Source organism: Pseudochaenichthys georgianus, chromosome 3, assembly GCF_902827115.2.
Source record: "Pseudochaenichthys georgianus chromosome 3, fPseGeo1.2, whole genome shotgun sequence".
In the NCBI taxonomy this organism is placed as follows: domain Eukaryota; kingdom Metazoa; phylum Chordata; class Actinopteri; order Perciformes; family Channichthyidae; genus Pseudochaenichthys; species Pseudochaenichthys georgianus.
In genome coordinates, this window is record NC_047505.1 from 15,563,946 (window position 1) to 15,591,603 (window position 27,658).

General features: G+C 40.7%; 1 protein-coding gene across 1 annotated transcript; it reads left to right on the forward strand.

The window, feature by feature from the left end:
• The first annotated feature begins 584 nt into the window (after positions 1 to 584).
• dis3l (DIS3 like exosome 3'-5' exoribonuclease) lies at positions 585 to 27,643 on the forward strand. The gene is made up of 18 exons (XM_034110510.2): positions 585 to 824; positions 1,464 to 1,617; positions 2,959 to 3,087; positions 6,581 to 6,716; positions 15,565 to 15,732; positions 16,163 to 16,241; positions 16,357 to 16,536; positions 17,721 to 17,890; positions 18,341 to 18,502; positions 18,593 to 18,843; positions 20,618 to 20,710; positions 20,797 to 21,085; positions 23,462 to 23,697; positions 23,839 to 23,993; positions 24,547 to 24,725; positions 24,822 to 24,967; positions 25,937 to 26,108; positions 26,606 to 27,643. Exons 1-18 carry the CDS (start codon positions 695 to 697, stop codon positions 26,906 to 26,908), a joined length of 3,132 nt encoding a protein of 1,043 aa, XP_033966401.1. The 5' UTR covers positions 585 to 694; the 3' UTR covers positions 26,909 to 27,643.
• The last annotated feature ends 15 nt before the right edge of the window (positions 27,644 to 27,658 follow it).

Here is a 27,658-nt window from a genome sequence, read left to right on the forward strand (position 1 = left end):
CTGCTATGTTTTTTCAAGTATATCCTTTCTCCGTCCTTGTTGTCTTCAAGAGAGATAGCATTTTTAGCTTGTAGCCTATTTGCAGGTGTGTTCACAGTGACTGGAAACTAAAATAGCACCTGCTCAGCGGGCGGTGATACATGTTCCGACCACCAGGGACAGCACAGTTCAGTAGTTTGTAAAAAAATATGCTTTAACATAATTTTGCGATTTTTTGTTGTTGAAAATGTAAAATAACTTCCATATTAAGCAGTGTATTACTAACAAAAACACTTAATGAATGGTGTAGTATAAATGCAACCTATAATTAATGTACACATTCATGGTGCTGCATGTTACTCTAACTGTGTCACATGACATGGAAGCTATTCAAAAAAACAAGAATTTTCAATTAAGTAAAGCAAGGTTTTCAGATAGTTTAGTAAATAAGTAAATAATTTATTTAGCTCAACTGTTTTTGTCCATTATTATTATTATGATAATTTCATACAAGGGCGTTCATAACTCCTTCACGTCAAACACCACCTGAACGCAGCAAGAGAAGAACCCGCTTTGCGTCATGACGTCAGCAGGCGTGCATTACGCACTTCCCTGAAGTTCGGAGTGTTTACAAGTGAATCTTCCCGCGTTGGGATCAAAACAGCTGCTTAAGGAGAGCAGCAGGCTTCACATGGCTGCTGCCTGAAATCTGAGGATGATTAAGACGGAGAGGATCCTGCATCTGAAGAGCTGCCGCGGGAGGAAGGTCCGTGTGGTCCGGGAACATTATCTGAGAGAGAGGGTCCCCTGCTACAGCTCCCTGTGTCAGGCGGGCTGTGAGAACGGTAGGTCTGCTCAAAACAAAGACACAGCACAGCCTTTCATGTAGTTTCACTATGAGCTACAGATCACTAATACACACTAGTTTGTAGCTCAAATACAGCTGTGAGTGAGACACTAGATCGAAGTGTGGCTTTGATTCGACTAGTCCAAAGATTCATATTATACATCTGTATTCAACCCCAGCGGGGGGAATCGGTTGGTGCAGCAGTACAGCGATAGATAGAAAGTAACAAATAAATAATATAAGGTACATCAAATAAGTATACAATAAAACTAGAATCGATACAAAATTTGAAGACAAATGTCATGTGGTGTGATTGATTGCAGGGTCAACAGGTCTATGTAAACATTGTACAGTTATAAATCATAAATGTCACTGTGTTTGTCTGCACTCTAATAGAATAAAGTGCAATAGTTCATGAAACATATTAACATAATATACGCCGAGTAAATATGATCATGCATTACGATATAGTATGGGATATAAGACATACTAAGGTGTAATAATATTGAAGTACAGTATACTAGGGAATTTTTCTCAATGTGATACTAATTATTAGTAACCCAAGACAAGAACAAAGATTCTATAATAAAATAAAAGTTATTTATGCTATTATCATCTCTGCTTGCCCCCCAACCAGATGGCAAGGTGCTGCCAGGAGACCTGACCCACTATGTGATTCCTGATGCGGGGGTGTCGGGGGACTATCTGGAGATCCTGGAGTTCAGAGAGCTGCAGGGCATCATCTTCACTCAGACCTCCTGCCAGGGGGTGCAGCACAGCAAAGGACGCAGGTACACTCACATGCACAATATGTCATTCTGTAGAGTTATTGTTTTGCAAATGTTCTATTAGAATGTCCTTTTCATGTCTCTGCCAGGTCACACCAGGCAGAGAGTAACAGCTTTGACCTTGGTCTTTATCTTTAGGTGCCGCGTCTGTCTTAGTGTGTACATATGTTTTGACTACAGGCAGATTTGTTTATGACTTGGAAAGAATCAGTTAAGTATGCTGACCAGAGGAGAGTTGTTCAAAAGTCCTAGATTTAAATATCAGATCGGACTCAAGCTTCCTTGTTTTACAGTCGTTGCTCCAACAATTAATTTCGATTACACATTGAATATATGGTTTGAGTTTAGTATTACAATATATCAAAACAAGCGTTCTGGCGGTCAGTATCTCAGAATTAATATTCTACCAGCAAATCAGGACAGCTCATGCAGTCCAGACCTTTGGACCTGCTTTTGAATTAAACCTCTAATGACAACCTACCTGCACAGGTGTGTAAAGAGTGTGTCGCGTTGATGCTCATTATATCAAAGCTGAGTGCTGACCAAGCGAAATGTCCCGTGAATTGAAATACATCTCCCACACAAACACGATTAGTGCTTACGCCGCCATTTTACCATGTTGCGTCATTCATGTGATGAGGCTTCACTTTGGATCATGTTAGGTAGCTGGTAGATCATATTCTGATGCCATACTGTGTGTGTGTGTGTGTGTGTGTGTGTGTGTGTGTGTGTGTGTGTGTGTGTGTGTGTGTGTGTGTGTGTGTGTGTGTGTGTGTGTGTGTGTGTGTGTGTGTGTGTGTGTGTGTGTGTGTGTGTGTGTGTGTGTGTGTGTGTGTGTGTGTGTGTGTGTGTGTGTGTGTGTGTGTGTGTGTGTGTGTGTGTGTGTGTGTGTGTGTGTGTGTGTGTGTGTGTGTGTGTGTGTGTGTGTGTGTGTGTGTGTGTGTGTGTGTGTGTGTGTGTGTGTGTTCTCTCAATCTCAGTTCGAGGCAATGGCAAAACATCAATCATGAAATTCAAATAGCTCATAACGTATCAGTGTGTGTGTGTGCGATATTAAAGAAACATCAGCTGGTTCTTCTTATCACTTGGGAAAAAAATGCCTGGCTCAGTGCAAAGGTAACAAAACCCACCTGCCAGCATTTTTATTGCATTTTGTTAAAATGTTTTTTTTTTTAAATTATGACCTTCTTATTTAACGGACAATCTTCTCGAATAACTCTTTAAAAGAAAGTGAATCAGTGTACTTCCCAGATCCCCCTAAGTTTACTGTATTCATTCTTGTGGTTATCTTTATGATTTGGACCGTACAAGGTTTTTTTTCCATTGTCGTGTGTTTCTGTTCAGGCAATACAAGCGTCTGCGGAACCTGCTCAAAGACCCTCGACACGACTGCGTGCCGTTTGCCAATGAATTTCAGGAGTATTCATACTGTCCACGAGAGAAGGGGGAGAGCCAGGAGAAGTGGCAGACCAGGTCAGTCACCACCACAACCTCTGTCATATGCTTTAGGTATTAGAATTGGCATCAGGAAGGACATGACATATTTTCTTTGTGACTCTTTTTATGTCCCATAAGGGTTTTCCCTTTCCTGTAGTGTGTTTTTTTGTGCATATAAATTATCTGCAAATCGCTACTACTGCCTCGCTCTCCAACACATTGTACGTGATAGGCTAAGGGGTGGGACATCTCTCGGGTACAGTGTTTCCCCTATATACAAATAGCGGCGGCGCAGCACTGCTAGGGGGCGCCAGCCAGGTACCCAAAACAAATTACTTTTTTTTTTCTTCTTTTTTTTTCAATTAAAATAATAAGTGTAAGTGATGAAAGTGGGGGATGTTGGCTTATCAGGCGCCCGCAGCTCACAGCCAAAGTGCGCGCGTGGGAGCGAGAGAGAGAGAGAGCGAGAGAGAGCGAGAGAGAGAGAGAGAGAGCGAGAGAGCGAGAGAGAGAGAGCGAGAGAGAGCGAGAGAGAGAGCGAGCGAGAGAAGGAGAGATAGAGAGATAGAGAGAGAGAGAGATAGAGAGAGAGAGAGAGAGAGAGAGAGAGAGAGGAGAGAGAGAGAGAGAGCGAGAGAGAGAGAGCGAGAGAGAGAGAGAGAGAGAGAGCGAGAGAGAGAGAGAGAGAGAGCGCGAGGAGAGCGCGAGAGAGAGAGAGAGAGAGAGAGAGAGAGAGAGAGAACGAGCGATGTTGTTACTTGAATCTGGTACTAGCTGCGCTAACGGATATAAGAAGTAGATGTTTCTACAACCAGGGTGGAGTGTTTTAGATAGTTAATTTTAGTCTAAGTTATCTCAGTGGGTCTCAAACAAATATGTGTTTACAAATTATGTAAACACATATTTCCAAGGCACTCCTTTATAATTATTAGGATAAATAAAAACAGGTTTGAAATTATTCCAATTTATACTGTAGGATAGTAAACCAAAAATATCATTTAAAGTTGGTGAGATACAAAAATATGCATCAATTAATAAATGTTAACTGGTCAAATAAGATATAAATGAACAACAAAAATAAAATAAGTTACATTTATTTGTTATTGGCTATGGTAGGTTATTGGTTATGTTCACATACTTATTTGATTATTAAAATGTAAACCGATCTTTTTCATATGGGTGTTTTAAAGTTGTACCCCCTAGATCAGGTCTCTAGTAATTGTGTGCTCAAAGTGCACCAGATTGAGGCATTTTACTTTAAAATGTTCAAATAAATCCGCCCGGGGGAGCATACCCCCGGACCCCCCTAGAGGATGTGACGTCCACCCCCCAATTAAAACATGTTCATACAATACTGAATACATTTGAAGCCATTTTGACGTATATTACCTATGTCAATAAGTTTCTGTTTTTGTAGTGTACTTGTCTTTTGTAGAGATTTTTCATTTATTCTTTATATATAAAATCTCACCTAGGGCAGCTAATTGGCTAGAACCGGCCCTGGTACTAAGCCTCAAGAGCCTTTCTTGTGCTGGCAGACACATAGAAAGTTCTCCAAGCCACATTCAATAAAACAATTTGTATCTTGTTTTCTTTCATTCATACAAACATTTGCAGAAATTCTTAAAGTGTTTTCTTCTCTTGAGTACTAACTCTGGGAAAATCTACAAAGCATCTTATGCAAATCGTTGAACTACAGTATTGCTTTACTTAAAACGGGAAAACTGTCGGCATTTTGCATTATAAAATTGTTGTCATGTATATGTTCCTCTGGGTGCTTTGCCAGATTGGAAATGAAAGTTTAAAAAATCCAGTTTAGTAATTATATATAAACCCTGAATTCACTTCTACTGTAGTTCAACTTGTGTTAAGGGCTAGTTATAATGGGCCATACGGCACTCAGGGCCCACCTACCAGCCAAGCTGTCAATCAAGTTACTTATCATTGTAGGGGCTAAAGGCTTAGGGGGAAATTTCCTCTGCAGGTAGTAAACAGGTATTCTAACATAGAATTTGAGGACTTGAGACTTCATATGAGACCTCAGCTAAATGTGTTTCCAACTTTAAAGTGAGATGTTACAGGCACAAAACTTTTTCATGCACTGTTTAGTTTTGTTTTCAGTTGGAGCTATTTTGCTTGCATACCATGTTCAAAAAAAGCTCTTGGGTGTTTATTTAATAATAAATAATAATTCCTTATATTTATTATAGCGCTTTTCAATGACTCAAAGCGCTTTACAGATACACATGACATTACACATACATATCATACATACATGTAATGGTCATGTACTGTGGACAATACCCACAGGAGCAAATTCGAGTCAAGTGTCTTGCCCAAGGACACAACGGCCTGATGCAGTGGCGGCGGGAGCGGGTTTCGAACTGGAGTTCCCCAACGCCCCCTTAATCTGATGATCACACGCACAGTCCACTGTGCCACTCCGCCCATTTGACCAAATGTGTCTATTTGTGTTTCTAGATTCCTCCTAAATTCACCAAAAGCTAGCATTAGATGATGCTTCTATTAATATTTTAGGATAAATCTTCAGAAACTTGCAATACAAAACACAATTGGCTGTGTAAAGTACATGGTGTATACAGTTATTTAGTTTAAAGTTAGTTATCAAAAATCTGTACTTCAGTGGCAATTATACACAAAACTTACCAGTTGTATTAATCATGGACTCATACAAAGAGATATTAGTTGATCAAATTAGGTCAAGCTGATGCTTTGATTTATTTTTATGCAAAAAGTCTGACCAGTTGCCAAAATCCCAAATAAATGAACTGAGAGAAGGGATGTGAACGGAGATATTTCAAGGACATGTTAGCTATTTTAACAACAATTACTATACATTTTTAGATCTTATAATCAATTATATATTTTAAGCACTTCTGTGGTATCGGCTGCAATAACAAAGCTCTCTGTTTAAGCAAAAACTAAATGTTTTTAAAGCTCGGTTGGATGTTAGTCAATCAGAAGCTATTGGTACCTGCTTATGTGGATAATTATGTAAATGACGCTGTATGATGTCCTTTTGTTGTTCTGTTTATGCTTTTATGTTTCATGTGGAACTACTTGAACAGGTCTCCCTTGGAAAAGAGATCAATGATCTCAATGGGATTTTATCTGTATAAATAAAGGTTTGAAATTAATTGAAATGAAATGAAAAAGCCTCTTAGAAGTGCTGCTTACCACCATGAATTTTCTTTAGTCATTATGCTTTGTTTCACGATAGTGTCTTCCACTGGTGTTGTACATGTTGTCCCCAAACTTTGTATTTTACTTTAAAAGACAGAAGTCTCGCGGTGCAAACTGTTGTCATGAAAATAGATTATTACATAAACAAGACAGTAAACTGTAAAGGATGTCTGCATTCCTCATGATGTTTTCAGTTACAGGTAGTGAAGTAAGCCAGAGGAACTAAATACATAATATCAGAGTTTAGTACTTTACTCTTTTTAGGCAAGCTGTCTGCATGCATCCTGTGTTTGTGAATGAACTCTGTGTGTGTTTGTGTGTGTAGGTGTGTGTACTCTGCAGCAGTTTGGTACTACAACCACCTGGCAGGTATGATGGATGTAGTGATGATCACTGAGGATCAGGAAGCCGTGGCTCAGTACAGCAGCCTCAACTCTGGGGTTTACGTCATCTCTGTCCAGGTACTTGAACTGCACACTGATGTTCACCCCACATGATGCTTATATCTGTCTCTACACTAACTGTCCATAAGTATTTATTAGACAGGGAGACATGTTGTTGTTGTTGTTGTTGTTGTGGCTTGAACATAGTGGATATCAAAGGACACTGCTACGAGGTTGAAACGCAGAAGTTTGTATTTGAGGATGTTAAAAGGGATATTTCGGGTCTTTCAAAGTACCTTTGCAGAATGTATTTATTCATAATCATCTCTTTCGACTCCACCTCGAGCGATAGAATTACTAACAAAGAACTGCTAACAGAGCACTTATATACTAATAAAGGACTGTCTTATCTATAGCCAGTGGAGTAGCACTTGAAATACTTGGCTCTATGAAACCTGATGTACTTTATGATTCTGTTTTCTTCAAGGTTGTGTCTTCCTGGTCGAAGGTACTTATTGTAAGTCGCTTTGGATAAAAGCGTCAGCTAAATGCAATGCAATGCAATGTAATGTAATGTAATAATAATCATTTCATTTTCATTTAATCGTTTATTTGAACCGGGACAATGCACATTAATGAACATTTTAAACATTTTAAACAATGCTTTCAAATGTAAATGAGCCGGATATTAGCTTTGAGCTCATTTCCATCCGTAGTCCCGTCACATACAACATTTATGAACATAACATTTATATACATGGCAAACAGAAATATAATAATCAATGTAATACTTAAAGGTTACCTATTATTCAAAATCCTTTTATCGGAAATATGCGTCCCCCCTCTGTAAAGAGATTCTCTCTTTTTGTCCTGATCCATCTATATCAGTGCTTCTCAAAGTGTGGTCCGCGGACCACTGGTGAGTATATTGGTAACATTTCACATTTGAAATCAATTAATTAATTTAAGTTGTTCGCACTCTCACGGGAATATCTCCGCAATGGAGCGAGCTTAAGTTTCACTTTCGATTGCATGATATAGCCCAGATAAACACCTTCATCACACATGTTGCCACTTGTTTGTACCATTTGCAGGCGATTTGTAAAAAAACGATGTGTTTTTGGATATTTGTGGAGTTAGGTGGTCCGCGAGTGTTTTTTTATTGGTTAAGTGGTCCTTGGTATGAAAAAGTTTGTGAAACACTGATCTATATAAAAACCTGTCAGCAAATGAGCTGATCAGATCTTTTACACAATGTTTTTTTGGCTTGTGTAACCATTAGCCAATAACCAACAAGGTAACCGCCACACACCGTATCCCCTGAATCTCCTCCTAGAGCCAATAGTATGAAGCTGCAGCGTCGGAGACAGCAGTTACAGAACCGCACACACAGGTCCCGCGTCACGACCGCACACACAGGTCCCGCGTCACGTGACGGAGCACATGACGGTCAACGCACGTTCACATGAATGTTTATATATATATTCTGTTAATTTAGTTGAGAATTTCAAAAATATAGTCTTTTATGTCTTTTATATGTATATTAAACAACACTGTTAATTTAGTTTTGGGTATGTTTATAATTCTCGTTTCATTATTATTCAAAAGAAAACAACACTGTTAAACACTGTTCCTTCTACAGTATCATAATTCTCGTTTCATTATTATTATTAATAAATCAAAGGTGTCTTCGAAGAGGTGCTAGATTACTGAAAAACAACTGTTAGTGTGTTCATGCACCAGCCTGCAAAAGATAAACAAGCCCTTTGACCGAGAGGCATTTCAGTTCAGAATACATTTTTATACATTTTTATTTATTTTTATTGCGGGGTCTGCTGTTTCTTCACTGGGGGTGAGGCGGGGTCTGCTGTTCCCTCTCGAGGGAGATAACCTGTCGTGGCACTCTGAATATTGGCTGAAGGGTTCCCTCCAGCAAGCTTCTGGCCTCCAGAGTCCAGAAGGCAAACCTTTGGCCATGCCTTTGAAACAATAAGAACAAGACGTCATCTAAAGTATTGCATAGGGAAAGGCTAAGGCATTGGTGCACAATTGATATGCATTAATAATCTCAACAATAACTGACTAAAACACCTCATGCAATATTACAAAACATGTCAAAATGATGACACTGTCTGATAAACGGTAAACAGGCAGTCAGCACAGTAAAGATTATTTACAATGAATTCAAATTGTAATACAATGACTATTAAAGAAGCATTTACACTGAAGACAGAACTTAGGCTACTGCTGATTTAATGTAGTGGACATATTGACATGCTTTTGTCATCCGTTGAAGTTTAATTAATTAGCTGACTATAATTAATCATTAGGGTTGAGAAGTTTACTTTTTTTAAATGTAGTAGGTTACAGATGAGTAATTACCCTGTTAAAAATGTAATAAGTAATGTAACTTGACTATGTAACTATTTGTATTGAAATTCTAATGTTAATTATGGTTATTTTATGTTTTTTGTGAGTCACTTTGGATAAAAGCCTCTGTCAAATAACATAACCATAACATAGTTTCATTAAACAAATAAACAAAATGGTTAACAGTTGGTTTTGCAGCGAGTCATCATAGGCTAACAGATTACATTTAGCACTTGTTGCTTGTATGGCTGTTCAATAAAGGTAATAAAGGTTCATCTTATCTTATCAATACAACAGAATAGTTGTTAACTTTAAAAAAAACATGATTCACATTACTCACACTCTTACTGTAATTAGTGATTCAATTACTCAACTATGACACCTAGTTGGGCTTGCCAAAATCACGCTAGTCTCATTAAACAAATGATCAAATATGCTAACGAAGCTAATGCTTTTGGTAATGCTTTTGCCAAAAGCTATAGTTAACGAATAGTTGTTTTAGAGACTTTAATACGGTTAGAAGCTATCATAAGCAAACAGATGTTTGTTTGTATTGCCTTAACACTATCATAGTTCATGTTAGCTAATCACACTTAATTTCAAGACACCGGAATTGTTATTAATGTTAAACAAATAAAACTGTAAAAGCACTTCACATTACTCACATTCTCTGCGTTGACGTTCACATGAATGTGAACGTGCTCCGTCACGTGCCGCCGTGACGCGGGACCTGTGTGTGCGGTTCTACAAGTGCGGTCCTGTAACTGCTGTCTCCGACGCTGCAGCTTCATGCTACTCCCTAGAGTACCAGTCTGGTTTTTTTAAACCAATCATCTCGCAGAGGGGTGTGGCCATCAGCATGTAATTAGCATTTAAAGCTACAGACACAGAATCAGCACTTTTGAAACAGGGCTGAAACAGAGGGCTTAATGGCATGCTAAAATGCATGATCTGTTTGGTTTTTTGAGCCAAACACTTCAGAGTCATGTTTCTTATATATTTGAAACCTGTAATATGTTGAAAAAGAGTATAATAGGGGACCTTTAAAGTTCTGAATAAGGCGGCACGCCCCAGTATGGAGGAGCAGGGAGTCAATGTCAGTTAATATGCAGACTTAGCTTTATTTAGAAGATTTTAGAGTTAGATAGTCCTTTCCAACAGAGAACTGAAACAGTTATACATGCTCTCGCCAGAGACACCAAAACATACTAATTGATCAAGGCAATGTAAAATTACTGTTTTCTTTTCAATGGAGTCTGGTAGCTTGGGTAAGAGCATAGATAATGCCTTCATTGTGTTGTCATTTTAGATTGCTAAAATACATTTAGCTGCTGACCTGTCCACAGCAGTACAGTGACTGCTTCTGTGCTGGGACTTCTGTAGGAGTTGTAGTGCTGTCCTGCTGCATTGTTCACAAGAGGCATGGAATCCTGCTCTGTTCACTTGTTTCTCAAACCATTATATGTTTCAGTGCAGAGCCGAAACAATAGGAAATGCATGGCTGTTAAAGTACAGACCTCTCCCTGCTGCATGCTGTGTGTTGACCCAGTCATCCAATCACTCAATAATAAACACAGGAACGCCAATAGACATGTGTTTTTTTTTTTACGGTTTTGGAAATCGATATCAGTAAACAAAAACTTTGTGTCATATCAAATGACTTTCCTCAGCAGATGGAGCCAAGTTATCAGAGGATTGTAGAAATCTTGTGTGTAGAGACATTGTGTTCCGTTTGAAATGTATACATTTGTTCTAGAAAAACTCAAATTGCTGATAAAGATCATTTAATGTGACCTAATGCTCCAGGGCAGCAACTAAATGGACGTTGTGGTGAAATAGTTTTCTCTTTAATGTTCAATCATAATATTATTTGGTCATACCACCATCACAATACAATTCCTATAAAAGTTGACAAACTATGATTAAATAATGTAATGGTCGCCCAGCCCACAAAAAAAAAGTCAATGAGTCAACAGACATGTATATTTACCAAGCAAAAACAAAGGATTGTCTAACATCTAACATAGATAATCTATTGTATAACCCCCTTACAGTAGGTCTTAAGTATTTACCCATCAGCACATCATAGATTGCTTAGAAGGCTAAAATTATGAATTACTGTCTAAGGTGCTGTTTACACGAGAACGCAAATGGTTGTATCCGCTACTTTTCTCTTTCGTATAGCCCGTTCGTTCACACTAGGCCGTAACGGAAACGCGGAAACGGACCGGCAAACGATAACGGGTCCCAAGGTGGATAGATCTGCAAACGGAACGCTCTGGGGAGCCAAACGGCTCCGTGTGTACCTCCTATACGATCATTTCCTGATAACGATGAAGCCATAGACCCGCCTCTCCCCACCTCTGCTGCTACAGATGTTAGTGCAAAATCTACAGCTCCTCTACCACAACCATCAGCAACAAGTGGACATGGAGAACTACATGAACTACATGTTGCTAAATCCACCGCGGGGCATAAACAGAAGGGCAACAATGGCAACCATGCTCGGGGGTCTTCTTCGCATCTTTTGGTGTATTTTGTGGCGGAAATACAGCGCCACTTACAGGCCCGGCATATGTACTACAGCGTCTCGTGTGAAGGAAGACTTTTTTGACATCGTATTCGGTTCGTTTGCATTTCGCATGCGTTTGCGTTCCCGTGTAAATGTGGTCTAATTGTCTTGCATAGACATGCCCCCCTATATATGCTCCATCTATATATCGCTCCATTGAGGCTGCGGCCACACGAGGACGAAAATGGCTAAACACATAGGATTAACGCAAACGCAATCGCAAACAAGCTTCCGTCCACACGCAATAGTTATCCGGATAGTATCTGTCCACACGAGACCGCTCCGTTTAGCTCCAACCGCTGGAGAAGCTGCAGTACATATGCAGGAGCCTGTACGGGGCGCTGTAACTTCCTCCACAAAAGCAGCGAAGAAGCATGGTTGTCATGGTTGCCCTTCTGTTTATTCTCCGCGGTGGGGGCCGAGGGAACCGGGCAGAGTTTTTCGCCAGTCAGCGTGTATTAAAGTTTAAATCTTCCGGACAAAATTATAAAAGTGTCGGTCAAAGGTCTTCTTTGTTATTTATTGAGCTTTAAAACAAATGAATAACGACTCTATATAATATAATGATAAAATACACGGAGCCTCTCTCTTTCCTCCCTCTCTTCGGACAGCGTCAGTGTCTGTCTCATGCAGCATCGGATCCAGTAATGAGTGACCCGGCCGACAGTAAAAAATAAACATATTTATAACTAGTTTAGGTAGTTTGAGAGGTAATTAAAATAGCTACGGGTGATGATCTGACTTGAAGCGGGAGGAGCTGCAGGTGAGCAGAGCTGCGTGTCTCCGTCCTGTCAGATTAGATTTCACTCGCGTTTAGGTCCATATCGAGAGAAAGATAAATAATCTGAATTCAGGGTGCAGTTTACTTTGACGTGGGGGTGAGCAGCAGAGGTGGGGAGAGGCGGGGCTATTGCCTCATCATTATTGCTGTAGATGTTGCACAAACAACTGTAGCATGGTCAATAGCGTCCGGAGCACGATAGCAACTCAGCGATCCGCCGTTGTTGTTGTTGGTGGCGAAATACTTCAGCAATGGCGCGGGGTAAACGGAGAAGAGAAGAGGTGGGGAGAGGCGGGGCTATTGCGCAATCACTATCAGTGATCTGAAAATGTTCGGATAGGGCGTACACACGGAGCCGTTGGACCCCCCAGAGAGTTGCGTATGCCTTTCTATCCACCTTGGGACCCGTTATCGTTTCCTCAGTCTTTTAGTGCCGTATTCGGTCGTCCTCGTGTGGCCGAACGGCCTATATGACACTAAACAGTAACGCAAACGACCGAATTCGTACTCGTGTGGCCGCAGCCTGAGTTGCCTGACAACTAATATGCTCTTTAAATAGTGATTTAAAAAAAACAACTCATGGCTGATTTTAAAGTTGTTGATGAAGTGGCTACAGCATGACTCAGTGGAGGGCGAAAACACAACACAAATTCTGTAAACAGCTGATTCTGATACTGAGAGCAGAAATGGATGTGTCCTGTCTACCTGTTAACAGTTGTCAAGTCATTATAGGATAATAAGTGTATAGTGTTAATAAGCTGATAGAGAAGCAGAGGCTGTTTTAAGTAGCACCTGTTCATCAAGACATCTTGGTAGCAAAAAAGGCATTATTATGGAGTTACTTTAGTTGTTTAAACTAGTTTAGTTTAGCCTAGTTTATAGATAGAAATAGATAAACATTCCTGTTTTAATTACATTTGTTCCAAGTGTCAACCTCCACATCTAAAAAGTGAAGTCAACCTGCATTCTTTATAGTGGCCAACAGGGCGACTCAACTGGCTGCAAGAAGAAGTCCAATTGTATAGAAGTCTATGAGAAAATGGCCTCACTTACGTTATCACCTCAGTAAACATTTTCCTGATGAGTTAATGGTCTCAGTTACTAGCATCAAGTCTTCTTCATTACAGAACTAGAAAATGCATTTCCTGCAGAAAATGCGTGAATTTAGCTGAAAATGCAGAAAAAGCTGAATATGTTATTAGTTGAATGGTAGCTGCTTTTAGCTAAACAAATGCAGAAAAAGCTTAATATTTAAAAGAAAAGGTATAAACAACAACATGTATAGCCTTGATGTCCTGAAATAGCTGAATAATGTAATCGTTGAATGGTTTCTGCAGCTGAAAATAGGCTGAAGGAGTTAAATATCAGATGTAAATAGTAGTGAATGAATTTGTATTAAGATGAGAAAAGAAAGTAAAGAGGCTTGGGAAAGCAGCAGAATATTTGAACTGTAAACTTTTGAATAACTTGATGGTGAATTATCTGTCGCCATGGCAATGGCATTTGATGACACCCCATAATACACTTAGATGTGTTGATGGCTGCATCGTTACCAAACCTGTGACGTTTTGGGCCATTTCGAGCATTTTCACTGAAGTTATGAGAAAACCGTGTTTCATGGTGAGCATTGTGTTGCCATGGCAACATCATTTGAATACATCTCAAAACTGTTTGAGCACTTTTTTAACATTTTCATAGGAGTTATACATTACATTAGGAGGTTACATTACTCTCTCTCTTCTCTTGATCATTCATCATCATCGTGTGTGTGTGTGTGTGTGTGTGTGTGTGTGTGTGTGTGTGTGTGTGTGTGTGTGTGTGTGTGTGTGTGTGTGTGTGTGTGTGTGTGTGTGTGTGTGTGTGTGTGTGTGTGTGTGTGTGTGTGTGTGTGTGTGTGTGTGTGTGTGTGTGTGTGTGTGTGTGTGTGTGTGTGTGTGTGTGTGTGTGTGTGTGTGTGTGTGTGTGTGTGTGTGTGTGTGTGTGTGTGTGTGTGTGTGTGTGTGTGTGTGTGTGTGTGTCCAATCTGCGCAGCAACACCATGACAACCAACTGCAGCACTAAGTCCCATAAGAATGCATTGAGGATTATATCTGACAATTTTGCCACCTGTTCAAAAACTATGGCTCTTATCAAAAAATGAGCAGACCGTGAGCATCAGGGAACCCCAAAGAACTGATATATGTTGTTTTGTGCGTAAAATGTGGAGATGGGAGCAGTTTGTCTAAAGTGTTAACAGGGGAATCAATTGGGAGCTAGCTGGACTTGTTGTCACTTCATACCCTGAAGAGGCATTTTGTTTAATCTTTTTTCTTAATCTTTTTTTATTTTCCAACCTAGGAGAGGTTTTCCTACATTTTCCATGAACAAATATGTCTGAGGAGTGTAGGGTTTGGGAAGTATGGCAAGTTAAAAAACAATTTGGGGGAGAATTTTGAGCTGTCCTGCACTCTGTTTTGAGATCAAAGCACTCTAGAGTTAACAGCTGCTCCCATCCACTCTAATGTAAAAAATCTGGAAAATGCCTCTCTACCAAGCTCCAAACTAAATTCAATATATCAGAATGTTTAAAAGATATCAAAAGTAAAAGTCAAGCTGAAGGTCTTGTGGTCATTTGAAAGTTGGAATGAAGGGTCTGGCTGAAATTATGTGGAAGGAGATGCATTTTGGCGCAAAGTGTAGGAAAACAGCATTTGAAGGCATCTCCCATTGACTTTAATGTTAAAAAAATAGTTTAAAAAGCTGAATATTTCAAAAAGTATGAAATATTTTTCAAAAAGTTGAAGGTTTCGTATCAATTGCTGAAAAGGCTGAATAGTTTAATATTTGAATGGTTTCTGTAGCTGAAAATAAGCTGAAGTTATGGAGTGCCAAAGTATTGGCTGAAATAATAAGTTTAAGCGGAATAAAGATTTGAAGCACTATAGTGGAATGCTGTAACAGCATTCGCACTAATTATGTACAAAATAAAAGGGGAGGGGCTCCCTTGTGATTGACAGGTTGCTCCCACATGACAGTAACTTGAACCCTTTCACATTGGGTTTTCAGGACGCTCCTGTGTTTCTAAACTGCATATTGCCAATATGTCACCCGGTATCTGAATTATCTTGTGTTTTACAACTTCACATGAGGTCAAACCCTGACCTATAATGTTATAGTTTTACCTGTTCCTGACATGTCTTCCCCCGTGTTTCTTCATGTGTCAGGATTATTTAAGAAACTTCTGTCCGGAGCTGCAGGTAGCACACGACCTTTACAGCTCCATTTCCCAGGCGCTACAAGAGAAAGAGAGTGAGGGCATGGAGAGGGAGTACACAGAACATCTACCCGGAGAGCTGCTGGAGGCCGGGATCAAGTCTGGGCGGTACATTCAGGTACAGCACCTAGCTGGGTTATGTCTAGTGAGTGTTTACTTGGAACAGCAGTTATAACATTGGGCAAGAAATAGACAAAATCCACCTTGAAATGCTTCAACACAAAATATCCAGTAAATGTGCAAAAGGGTGCATAACAGGTAACTGTGGAAACTAAAAAGAGACTGGAAACTTGCTTTAACTGGGTAATTGCACAAATAGCATTAGTAGTGGTAATGTTTTATACATTTAAGGGTCAAGGAGGTAATAAAAGAAAGGTGGATAGTTTCAGAAACTTGCAAGTTATCTGTTCTAAAGCACTTGAGCTCATCTAGTACTCAATGACGCACCAGCATAGGTTTGAATAGATGAATATAGCCTCAAATGGCCCTTTTTAAACAGTCTGGTCTGGAAATCTGAATAAATCTCACATCTTTTTCCTTTTCATCAGGGGACTCTGAATGTCAGCAAGCACCGCGCACACAGTGAAGCTTCAATCATGACGGACGGTTTGTCCAACAAGAACACAGGTGCAAGTCAACAACAAACACACAAAAAAGTCTGGTTAATGCATTTTTCTGCCCTCGTTATCGCTGACACCGCTCTCTGTGCATCTCACCTTTTCCCCTCACTCATCCCCCTCAGATCAGAGCTGGGGCGTGTTGGTGTGTGGAGGGAAGAATCGTAACAGGGCGGTGCATGGCGACCAGGTTGTGGTGGAGCTGTTGCCAAAGAGCGAGTGGAGAGGGAAGGACAACACCCTGGCTGAGGGTCAGGGGGAGGAGAAGAGCGGAGAGGAAAGTGGAAGTAAACCCATGCCCACAGGTGAGTTTTCAATGTGTACATGATAACTCTCATTTCAATACAACTTAGAGGAAACTTAAGCAGTTCTTGATGTATTTGAACATGTGGCCATATATAAATATTACCTTTTTAAGAGCATAACACTTTAACTTTATTCAAACTGTTACACCTACACATTTTTATGCTTTTAATTTATTTTATTTTCATCCCCTCTTCTGCAACACATTTATGTTTTTACTTTTTAGTTTAGTAGTAAAATATTTATATGGTTATTGCAGTGTTTTTCGAGAAAAAAATGTACATATATGTTTGGGGTTCTATTTGTCAGTTTGTAAAAATAGGCTTAGTCGGTCGATTTAAGCTCAAAAAACGTTATTTATAACAACAACAAAAATATATACTGTTTGACAATATTGAAACAGTATAACTTAAATAAACAAAATCCAAGTTACCAAAATTAGGTTGTCTATCACTCACCTATGGAGTAAACACGTCGGCCTACTAGCTGTTGCCTTCACTGCAACAATCTCCCGAATGCCAGTCCAGGGCCAACACCGTCCCTTATGATCCCATAGCCCCCCCCGCAGGCTTACCGTCAACAGGTTACACAATTCATTCAAAAAACACATCGTCAACATTATTTTAACCCCTCAAACATAAGAAAAACTATACGACCCAAACATAAACAGGTTAACTATCTCATAACACAATCATCCCCCATCATTAATAAACGCAAAAGAAATAAGAAATTGCATGGTTCATGACATCATATTTAAACCACGGAAGAGATGCGCCTCCGTCTTTTCCACATTCCCCTTTGCTGGGGAGACGGCGTCGATACTCCGTTCGCTGCCCGTCACGCAAGTATCGCGTACTATAGTTTAATGTATGTTTAAATAATTGCAGACTCACAAGCGTGCACTCATGGTCGCGCGGCAGAAAGGGGGGGAAAAGGGACGTTTGGTGATGATTTAACCTTATTTACTGACAAACGGAAGAGAGCAGGAAATGTTTGGTGTGTGTGTGTGCCGCCGGCTGTCAGTCACTCTGTGATCCGCTCCGTCACAAAACAGTTTCCTCATTTATTTTATAGTATTTTTTTAAGATCATATAACAAGAGTATTTTGGGCAAGGTAGTCCCTCTACGCTTTGGATAAAAGGGTCTAACAAGTGACATGTAATGTAATCTCTTGTTAAATCCTCAGGCCGTGTTATGGGGATCCTGCAGAGGAACTGGAGGGACTATGTGGTGACTTTCCCCCCCAGGGAGGGGCCTCCGCCCCAGACCAGGAACACCCAGCGCATCCTGGCCGTGCCCTGGGACCATCGCATCCCCAAGATCCGCATCAGCACCCAGCAGGCCGACGCTCTGCAGGTCTGCTTTACACAGTCCACAATGTATTTAGTCTGAACTTTAGTTTGAACTCATAGGATTGGACAATTAATGTCACTAATATGACATCGTTTCACATTATTTTATTTTTAAAAATAGATATTTGATATATTTCAGTCTTTGTGTAGACTGTAGGTGTAACATAAAGAGGATGATTTTTCTTGAAGCATAAACATAAAAAAGGGTAAAGAGATCCTTCAGCCCAATGTTTTGTATAAAGGCAAGGCTATTTATGTATTTTAATTTAAAGTTAAGTTAAAGCCTTGTATTGTCCCTAGAGGAGGCCAGACTCTGTAGATCCGAAGCTAAAAGAAGGGTTTAAAATCAGCTTAACATAGGGCTCCTTGAGGGAAGATATACCATTTGTATTGTCCCAAAAGGCAGAACAAGATGGCTTATTTGAACTGTTTCCCCCTGTATTCACCCACCCAGGACCACAGAGTGGTAGTGCGCATTGACTCCTGGGAGAGCACGTCGCTCTACCCCAACGGCCACAGTGTGCGGGTGCTGGGTAAAGCTGGGGAGCTGGAGACAGAGATCCAGACCATCCTCATCGAGAACTGCATCCACGTGCCTCCATTCTCAGACGCACAGGTCAGACAGGGAAGCTTCTCGCTCTCTCACACAAACACCATGAAGCTGTAACTCTGCGTTCTACCTGTGGCTGTGTCTGTGTGCCCTCAGCTGAAAGAGATGCCCGTGAACTCTGCAGAGAAGCCGTGGCGGATGGACCCGGCTCAGGTGGCGGAGCGGCGGGACCTCCGGGAGAGTCACCTGGTGTTCAGCATCGACCCGAAGGGCTGCGAGGACGTGGACGATACGCTGTCTGTACGCAGCCTGGCCGGCGGGAAGCTGCTGGAGCTGGGGGTCCACATCGCTGATGTCACACACTTTGTGACAGAGGGCTCGCTCACCGACCTGGAGGCACGTTCAAGGTGAGGAGCTAGAGGATAGGATAGTTCAGGTTAGCCCGGTATATTTTATGTTATTGGATTTTGTGTCAAAATGAATTGGCATCTCCTATAAACATCCAGCCACCTGTTAGCTCCTGTGTTGTGCGTTATCACACGTGTATAGAATTACTGTTATAAACATAATTACGTCCTCTGTGGAGTACAAAACAATTATGACGGTTTGTCAAATATTATCTCACTGAGCCTCACCCGGATATTTTCGCTGGCTACTTTCAGAAGTGCAAAGAGGACAGAAAGTTTCTGCATGATTGTTTGTTGCATCCGGCGCTCTCTTTTATAGTTTCTGTAATTTTGCAAGTGTCACAAGCACAAACAAAGAAAAGACAACAGTGTTTCTGACGGTGAGAAATGGTGCTGCTGAGTCAGGAGTTTCTCAGAGCAAAGGGAAAAGGGCCTTTAATAGTTTAAACAGACCAACATTTAGAAAAAAACTATTACTGTTTTGTTGCACTCTTCAGGGCTATGTTTCTGTACGTATCAGTGCTATGGGGTGAAGTGTCTTTACTTGGTTACACAAGGACAGTATGTGTACAGGGTGAGCAGGACCGCGACACAAATGACCGACTACTTACAAGAGAAATCAATAATCTGACACAAAGCATTAAATAAAAAATGGTTTTATTGATATAAGAATGATTTTTTAGCTTCAGTTACAACAAATAGTCTGCTTGCTCTGTTGGGAGTAGTTATGTGTAACAATGGAGTATATATAGTGAGTTTTGATTCATTATATTCAAAGTTTTATTTAATATTGGATGTATGTAAATGAATTAATGAAATAAGAACACTTTTACTCATTTATTTCACAACGCTATCAATAATTACTAATAAACTATATGAGGTCTCATGTTGAAAAATAAAGATATAAATACAATGTATACAGAGGAGGTGAAAGAGTACCAAAAATAAATATTTAAGTTCATATATGAGAAAATGTGTTTTTTAAAATGGTATCTACTGCTTGGAAACATGCCCTGAGGAGAAGTGGTGAATCCAAACGTTTTCTCTTCTGTGTTTATGACTCAAGAAATAAAATATGTCATTTTATTAAGGTTACTGTTTCTGAGTTCCTTAAAAAGCAAATGAGTTTCTTTTTTTTATAATGTTCAGTTCTCAATCGTTTTTTACTGAATACTTATTTTTGGCTGAAGTGCTGCTACCCCATTTTGTAAAAAGGACTAAAAGCATTTATGTTTTCTAACCAAAATATAGACAATGCATTAGTGTTGCATAACTTACACAATATATTTTGAGTTCAGGGACAAATTAACCTCACCTAGAAGGAAACATAAATGCTTTTAGTCTTTTTATTTATGCTATTTAGGGCATGGGGTCGTGGTGCAATTAAGCCTTTGTTTGCTTAGGTTAGTGTTAAAATCATAAACACAGGAGAGAAAAAAGTTAAGATCAGATTAGAAAACAGGATCACCAGATTTGTTTTCATCACTTTCCTCACAGGCCTTTCATAGAAAAAAGATCCAAATACTTTAACCCTTTACTTTAATCTTCTTCTTCTTCTTCTTCTTCTTCTTCTTCTTCTTCTTCTTCTTCTTCTTCTTCTTCTTCTTCTTCTTCTTCTTCTTCTTCTTCTTCTTCTTCTTCTTCTTCTTCTTCTTCTTCTTCTTCTTCTTCTTCTTCTTCTTCTTCTTCTTCTTCTTCTTCTTCTTCTTCTTCTTCTTCTTCTTCTTCTTCTTCTTCTTCTTCTCCTCCTCCTCCTCCTCCTCCTCCTCCTCAGGGCAACCACGTACTACCTGGCCGACCGCAGGTACGACATGCTTCCCGGTGTTCTCAGTGCAGACCTCTGCTCTCTTCTGGGCGGAGTGGACAGGTCAGTGAACGCCACATCTCTACATCATGTTGAAGAAAGTCGATTGGAACACATTAAAACATGCTATGTGTATGTATTATAACCAGGTATGCGATGAGCGTGATGTGGGAGCTGGATGCAGAGACCCTCGTGGTCAACAAGGTGTGGTTCGGCCGCTCGCTCATCCGCTCCTCCTACCAGCTGCACTACGAGCTGGCCCAGGCGCTGCTGGACGGGGAGCAGACGGAGGTGCCGGAGCTGGCCGGGCTCGGGTCTGAGGAGAAGGATTCTAAACTAGCCCAGCTCACCCAGGCTCTGGAGATGCTGACACACGTAGCCAGACACCTGCGGGCGCAGAGGGACCGGGGGGGGGCGCTGGAACTGGAAGGGGTGGAGGTAGGATCGGTTTCTCCTTATCTTTATGGTCCTTTTTTACTTCTAATTAATTGTATTGGTCTATCTATACATGTACTCTGCTCAAACTACAGACTAATTTCTTTAAAGGCAGTTTAAGTTAAAAAAAAAAAATACATTATCATAGCCATGTTTTCCAAATGTTTTTGTTACCTTAGAGGGAAACAAATAATAACAATTAAAGCTGCCAGCAGCAATGAGCGGGTCTTCGAGGATCCAGGCAGGTTGGCTGTTGTCCGCACGTCGACGTGTCACATTGGTGTCTTGAGGAGCGGACCGTTAGCAAAAGTGGGAAGTTTTGGGCCGATCGGACAATTTCCATAGGAGTTACAGCAACAGCGTGTTTCATGGCAAGTGATATGTCGCTACGGCAACGGCATATGATGACACCTCACAGTTGGCGTAGGTGTCTTGAGGTCTGCATCATTATCAAACATGTGACGTTTTAGGCCGTTTGGAGCATGTTCACTGGAGTTATGAGAAAATCATGTCTTATGGCGAGCATTTTGTTTCCATGGCAACTAGGGGTGCAACAACTAATCGACTTAATCGATTAAAATCGATGACCAAATTAGTTGCCAACTAATTCAGTCATCGATTCATTGGTGACGTCATCACGTGTGTTTTACGCGCCGTTAAGCTCCAACGTTATTGGTCTTTTTATCGGTACTAGAGACATTTAAAAAAGATATGTCATGTATTATTTCTACATAAGCATTATATCGCAATTTTAGTGTCGCCAACTCGTTTCTAATATGCAAAAAGACAAACCAATATAAAAACCACCCAAACATTTGTTCAGCCTATAGTTTGATGACACATTGTCCCGAGGAGTTATTTTAACATCCAGGCCAGCAGACGGGTGTTAATCTCACACATGGCCAGAAAGCAATCTCAGTTGGAATACTGTTGTAAAGGCTGTGTGAATACAGAGCCCTCCACTGGGAGTCTGGTGACAGTTTTCACATTCAAGTAGTTTCATTCATCAAAACAAGATATAAAGTCTCTTTGTTGTTCATCTGTAAGATCCTCTCGTATACCTTATTTAGATATGTGTGACTGATTGAGATTGTTACAATAGATGACATCATGGAATGACTTGCCGTTTCTTTCTAGAAAATACTTTAGGTTGTTCATAATAATCATTATGTATTCAACCTCCTGGAATTAGAGTGTCTCTATACCTACCTGGTGCAGTTGTGAAACTGCTTTCTGGCTACAGAGAATGCTGGGTCAAAATGTCTTTTATAATGACTCGGTCAACCAAGATAAATTACTTCCACTGAGAGTACACTAATAACCACAAAGTAAAAAACCGTCAAGGATAAGGCTGGAGTTATTGTCAACAAATCCTATAAAAAGAACAAAAACTAAATTGTGTCGGTCACTCAATTTGAACCAACCTCCCTACCCTGTGTGTGTGTGGCTCCATTTCCGCTTCTTTCTACCATACTGTATAAAGAAGACTGTGACGTCACCCATTGTGGACTAAGATATTGATTTTGAATCATTTGGCTTTGCCATCTTGGTTTGTATGAAACCAGAAGTGACATTAGAGAGTGTGGAGCGAAGTACAACCTTTACAGGACATTTTTAGGTGACCAAAAAGCTACAATTATCGCTAAAGAACTCAAAACACCCTGTGTTAAAGTTCCATGAAAACAAACGGGGACAACATGATGTGTCAGCGACTAAAGCAATCTGCTTGGTCGTCTGTTTTACTCTAAATGGGAACATCATTTACACAATAATGTTGAAACTAGCAATTGATACCATCGTCTCATCAGGAACATGTTTCCTGGGGTAATGAATCAAGTGAGAAGAAGACTCTTTTTCTCCTAGACTTCTATACAATCAGACTTCTTTATGAAACCAGAGGATATTGGATTTAAATCCTCCTGAATATGTAATAGAAAACAGGTTAAGGTATGTCTGCATTAGCTTCCCTTTTTAGACCCGGAAGTTGCTGCTTAGTTCCTCCTTTTTAAACTTCCGAAAACAGCTTGAAACCATGGGTTTGATTGAAAGAATAGGGAATATTGATTATGTAGTTCATTTTCTTCGGTCCTTTTTGAAACTGGAGCGTACTTTTGTAGGATTGACATAAGGAAAATGAAATATATATGCTTATATATGATATATATTGCCTGCCTTATCATTCAATATCTCCACCCAGAGCTCTTGTAAAAAAAATTAGTTTTAAACATGGTGAAATTGTTATTAAAAAAAGAAAGAAAACGTACTTTCTAGCACCTTTCCATTACCCATACCCAACAGCTCCCACCTTTCCATACAACATAAAAGTGTCTGTATTTACAAATCCTTTCACTTCATCAAACTGTCCCCCTCCCTCCTCAGGTGCGTGCCCAGCTGGATAAGGACAAGAACATCACAGCGCTGGTCCCCCGTCAGCCTCTGGAGGTCCACGAGACGGTGGCTGAGTGCATGATACACGCCAACCACTGGGTGGCTCGCAAGATCCAGGAGACCTTCCCCCACCAGGCCCTGCTGAGGCGCCACCCGCCCCCCCGGCAGGAGTTCTTCAGCCAGCTGGTGGAGAGCGCCACGGCCGGGGGCTTCACCATCGATACCAGGTGACCGGATTTATAATAGGAAGCAGTTTTGACTCCTTTCACATGCATGAGGTTTTGGATTTAAAGCTAAACACAACAATTCTATAGCTGTCTGATTATTAGTTGTATATCATATTAATACTGGTAGTTCTGTTCCTCCAGTACTAACAAGGCTCTGGCGGACTCTCTGGACCAGGCCGTGGACCCCCAGGACCCCATGGTGAACAGGCTGCTGAGAATAATGGCCACTACAGCCATGTCCCAGGCTGTGTACTTCTCCACTGGTCTTCAGTCCCTAGACCAGTTCTACCATTACGGTAACACCGTCACCATATCCCCAGCATTCATTGTGTTATTCATTGGAACTGCATTCACATGTTTCTTTGTGGGTATGTAATGCAAGTGAGGGACCTTTAAACCTGCATGCACTGGCTAATTAAAATACAGTCTTTCATCAGTATACTAGTGGATATAAAACATCAGAAATTGCATATTTCATTGACCAAAAGAAAACAATTTTCTTCATGTATTTAGTCATTTGAGGAAGTTTCATGGTGAACTAAAATCCTGTTACCATATTTATTTAGTGTCATTCACAATGTATTTCATTTTAAATCATTTTCTTTATAGCTGTTGACATTCTTTCCTGATCTATAGTGTTACAAAGATATACTCCCTCTGCACAAACCTTTGACTCCAATATGTGAACAGAATGAATTTGAAACCTGGTGTTATCCAATGGTAAGACTTCTGTGCTGAAAATGTATGCAATGTGTCACTTTTTGTTTCAAGAGAAAGCCTATGTATTCTCCTGTTCCCCAGTAGTATCTCCACTTAAACTGTAGCAATCTGTGCTAATGTTCTTCACAGGTCTGGCTCTGGACCGGTACACACACTTCACCTCACCCATCCGTCGTTATGCCGACATCGTGGTGCACCGCCTTCTCACCGCTGCCATCACTATGGACAGGGGGGTGGACCCGGGTAAAGCGTTAGCCAGCAACAAAGAACTGGAGGAAACGGCTCATCATATCAACAACAAGAACAGGGTCAGTGCTGCTGTGTTGTTCACTTCTTACTCTATGAAATAAGCTCTTCTGACTGACCTCTGTGTGACCTTCTGACCTCTGTGTGACCTTCCCCAGGCAGCCCAGCAGGCGCAGAAGATCTCCACAGAGCTGTTCCAGTGCCTCTACTTCAAAGAGAGAGACCCTCAGTCCGACCAGAGCTGTGTGGCGGACGCCGTCATCTACTCCATCAGAGACAACGGCGTCCTGGTGTTCATCTCAGAGTAAGATAATACTTTTTAAAGGTCGGCTAGTTACTTGTAGACAAAAGCTTTTAATTGTCCAAGTAATATGTAGTCATTTAGCTATTTTTAAGCGATGGTAGAAATATATATTTTCTTAAAGAGGCCCTATTATGCTTGTTGTTGCCTGCCCTTTCCTGTAGTGTTATATAGGTTTTTGTGCATGTAAATGGTCTGCAAAGACTACAATCTCAAAGGGAGTTTCTCTCCCACAACCCCCCCCCCCCCTGCCTGCCCTGAAATGCCTCCATTTAACTCCTATGTTTACTTCCCTAACTTAATGACATCACTATGTAACACTTGCGCTTCTATTGGCTAGCGCTCCAACACATTGTACATGATAGGTTAAGGGGTGGGACATCTCTCAGTGGTTGACCAATCACAACAGAGCCGGCCAGCTAGCCAATCGGAGCAGACTGGGCTCTTGATTCAGACAGAGGGTGAAAAGAGGTGCTGCAGCACAGGCAAGAGCTCTTTGAACATTAGAGCATGGAGACATGTCACAGTAGAGGCACTACATACAAATATGAACCTGAAAAGAGCATAATAGGCCACTTTAAGTCAGACATATCTGTCTGACTTCCTGTCTGTGGCTCTCAGATCCAAGCCAATTGGTTTCTAATGAAGATGTAGTTCATCTTTAAAAATGTGTCATAAATAAAGCTTCATCTTGGAAAAAGGCTCAACAATTTCACACTGTTAGTAGATTTAAGATTTTGAAAACATTCTTGATCATTCTGAATGTTGTATGGCAGAGCTGCCCCAAGTATTTACAAAGTTAGGAAGTAATGTTGTTTTATTATAATGCAAAGAATTAAGACCTAATCTATTTATTGGTTGGATAGAAATGGCCATATTGTTGACTGTTTCTTGGAATTCTTTCTTTCAGAGGTGTATGATCTGAATAAAATATTCTAACCCAGTACCCCTTCCGCCCCTGTGCTCTCTCAGGTACGGGGTGAAGGGCCCGGTGTACCTGAGGAACCGTGAGGGCCAGGTGGTGGCAGTGGGACCGGAGGGCAGCTGTGAGTGGCAGAGCGGCTCCGTGAGACGATACTCAGACCACATCTCCACCACCTCCAGCTGCGGCACCTCCACCTTCAGGCTGTTCGACCACATCTCTGTGAGTAGCGTTTATTACTGCATGAGGATATCCTCATTTTAAAGATTTAAGTGGAGTCATGTTGTGATATTGTGTTGTTGGCACACTGTTGATAGTAAAGGGACCGTTTGCCAATTATTGTTAATGGTAAATGTAGTCAATTGAAATAGTAATTTTCTATAAAATGTATTGGACATCCACTTAACAAAAGTTCTGCTTACACTGACAAAAACATATTATACAGATCTTAAGATTAAGAAGTCTTAAGTCTTAAGACTTCTTAATCTTAAGTCTAACATGACTATATTACTACAATAAAGACATTGTAGAAAGGAGGGTGCCTTGTCATTCTCTTGTAATTTATTATGTGCCATCATTTGCCATGTTGCCATTATTAACAAATATTTTTTTTATGTCTGTAGAAAAGGATATGTGTTCATTAAAAATTGTATTTTAAAACATTTTTAGCCATTGATTAATTTACATATTGTAACATGTGAGTCCTCTGCTCTGCACAGGTTCGTATTTCTGTGCGCTCCACGAACTGCCACGCTGACACCCTAACCCTGGAGGTCACCAGCAACAGGCCCCTCCTCAGTGCGGGGCCCCAGCAGCCCCGCTCCCAGGGCCGCAGCCAGCTGGTGCAGGAGGTGGTGCGCCTGGCAGAGGAGGCGGCCCAGGAGAAGGCGTCCCGGAAGCCCAAAGTCTCTAAAGAGGAGAGGGAGTTCAGCCAGAGCAAGACCCCCAACCTGTACTCCCTGCTGGAGGAGATCAGAGAGCTGGCTCTGCTCGACCTGGAGGGGGGGGGCGCAGGTCTGTGAGACCACAGCCTAGAGACGCTCAACATTCATTACTACTGATATTTCCATAATACTTAATCTAGATGAGAGAGGCCCCAAGCAGAAGAGGCTTATCTCTTTTTAACTTTGTAAAATGTACTAAGCATTCTTTGATTCGTGGCAGCAGATTTTTTGTTATTTATTATCTGCATTGTTTTTTACCTTTATGTGACAATTGCTTGATAATGTGGTGTGTAAATAAGTTCTTTGATATCAAATGAGATGAGAAATGTTCTGTTTCTGTGGACATTCTTCTTATATTGGTGCAAAGATAAATGGACTTGTAAATAGAGGAGAGCTGCAGGTTAAAAGATATGATGGACAATTTCTGATGGGACAATTGAAACCAGTGTGACCTTAAATCACATGTAGCACTGACACCACAACAAAATGTGACACTTGGAATAAATGTGTATACTTCCTCCAAAATGATGTTTGATTTACATACATTTCAAAACTATTGATAACTTAGTACTGTACATAAACAGTTGTATCGGTTTGGTACCAATCAAACCGATACAAATATTTGAGAGTGGGATAAACCATGTAATTATATGGAGGCTGTGGCTCAGTGGCTACTAGTATGATGGACTATGAATCGGGGGATAGCAAGTTCGAGTCCCACTACAGTCAGCATGTCGTTGTGTCCCTGCGCAAGACACTTCACCCCAAATTGCTCCTGGTGGGATTGTCCACAGTAATGAATGTATGTATGTAAGTCGCTTTGAATAA

Bases quoted from the DNA above. Each gene is read 5' to 3' on its own strand.
- dis3l (XM_034110510.2), top strand. From the start codon at position 695: ATGATTAAGACGGAGAGGATCCTGCATCTGAAGAGCTGCCGCGGGAGG. The intron at 1,618-2,958 runs GTACACTCACAT...GTTTCTGTTCAG, and splicing joins CAGCACAGCAAAGGACGCAG to GCAATACAAGCGTCTGCGGA. The intron at 21,086-23,461 runs GTAGGATCGGTT...CTCCCTCCTCAG, and splicing joins TGGAACTGGAAGGGGTGGAG to GTGCGTGCCCAGCTGGATAA.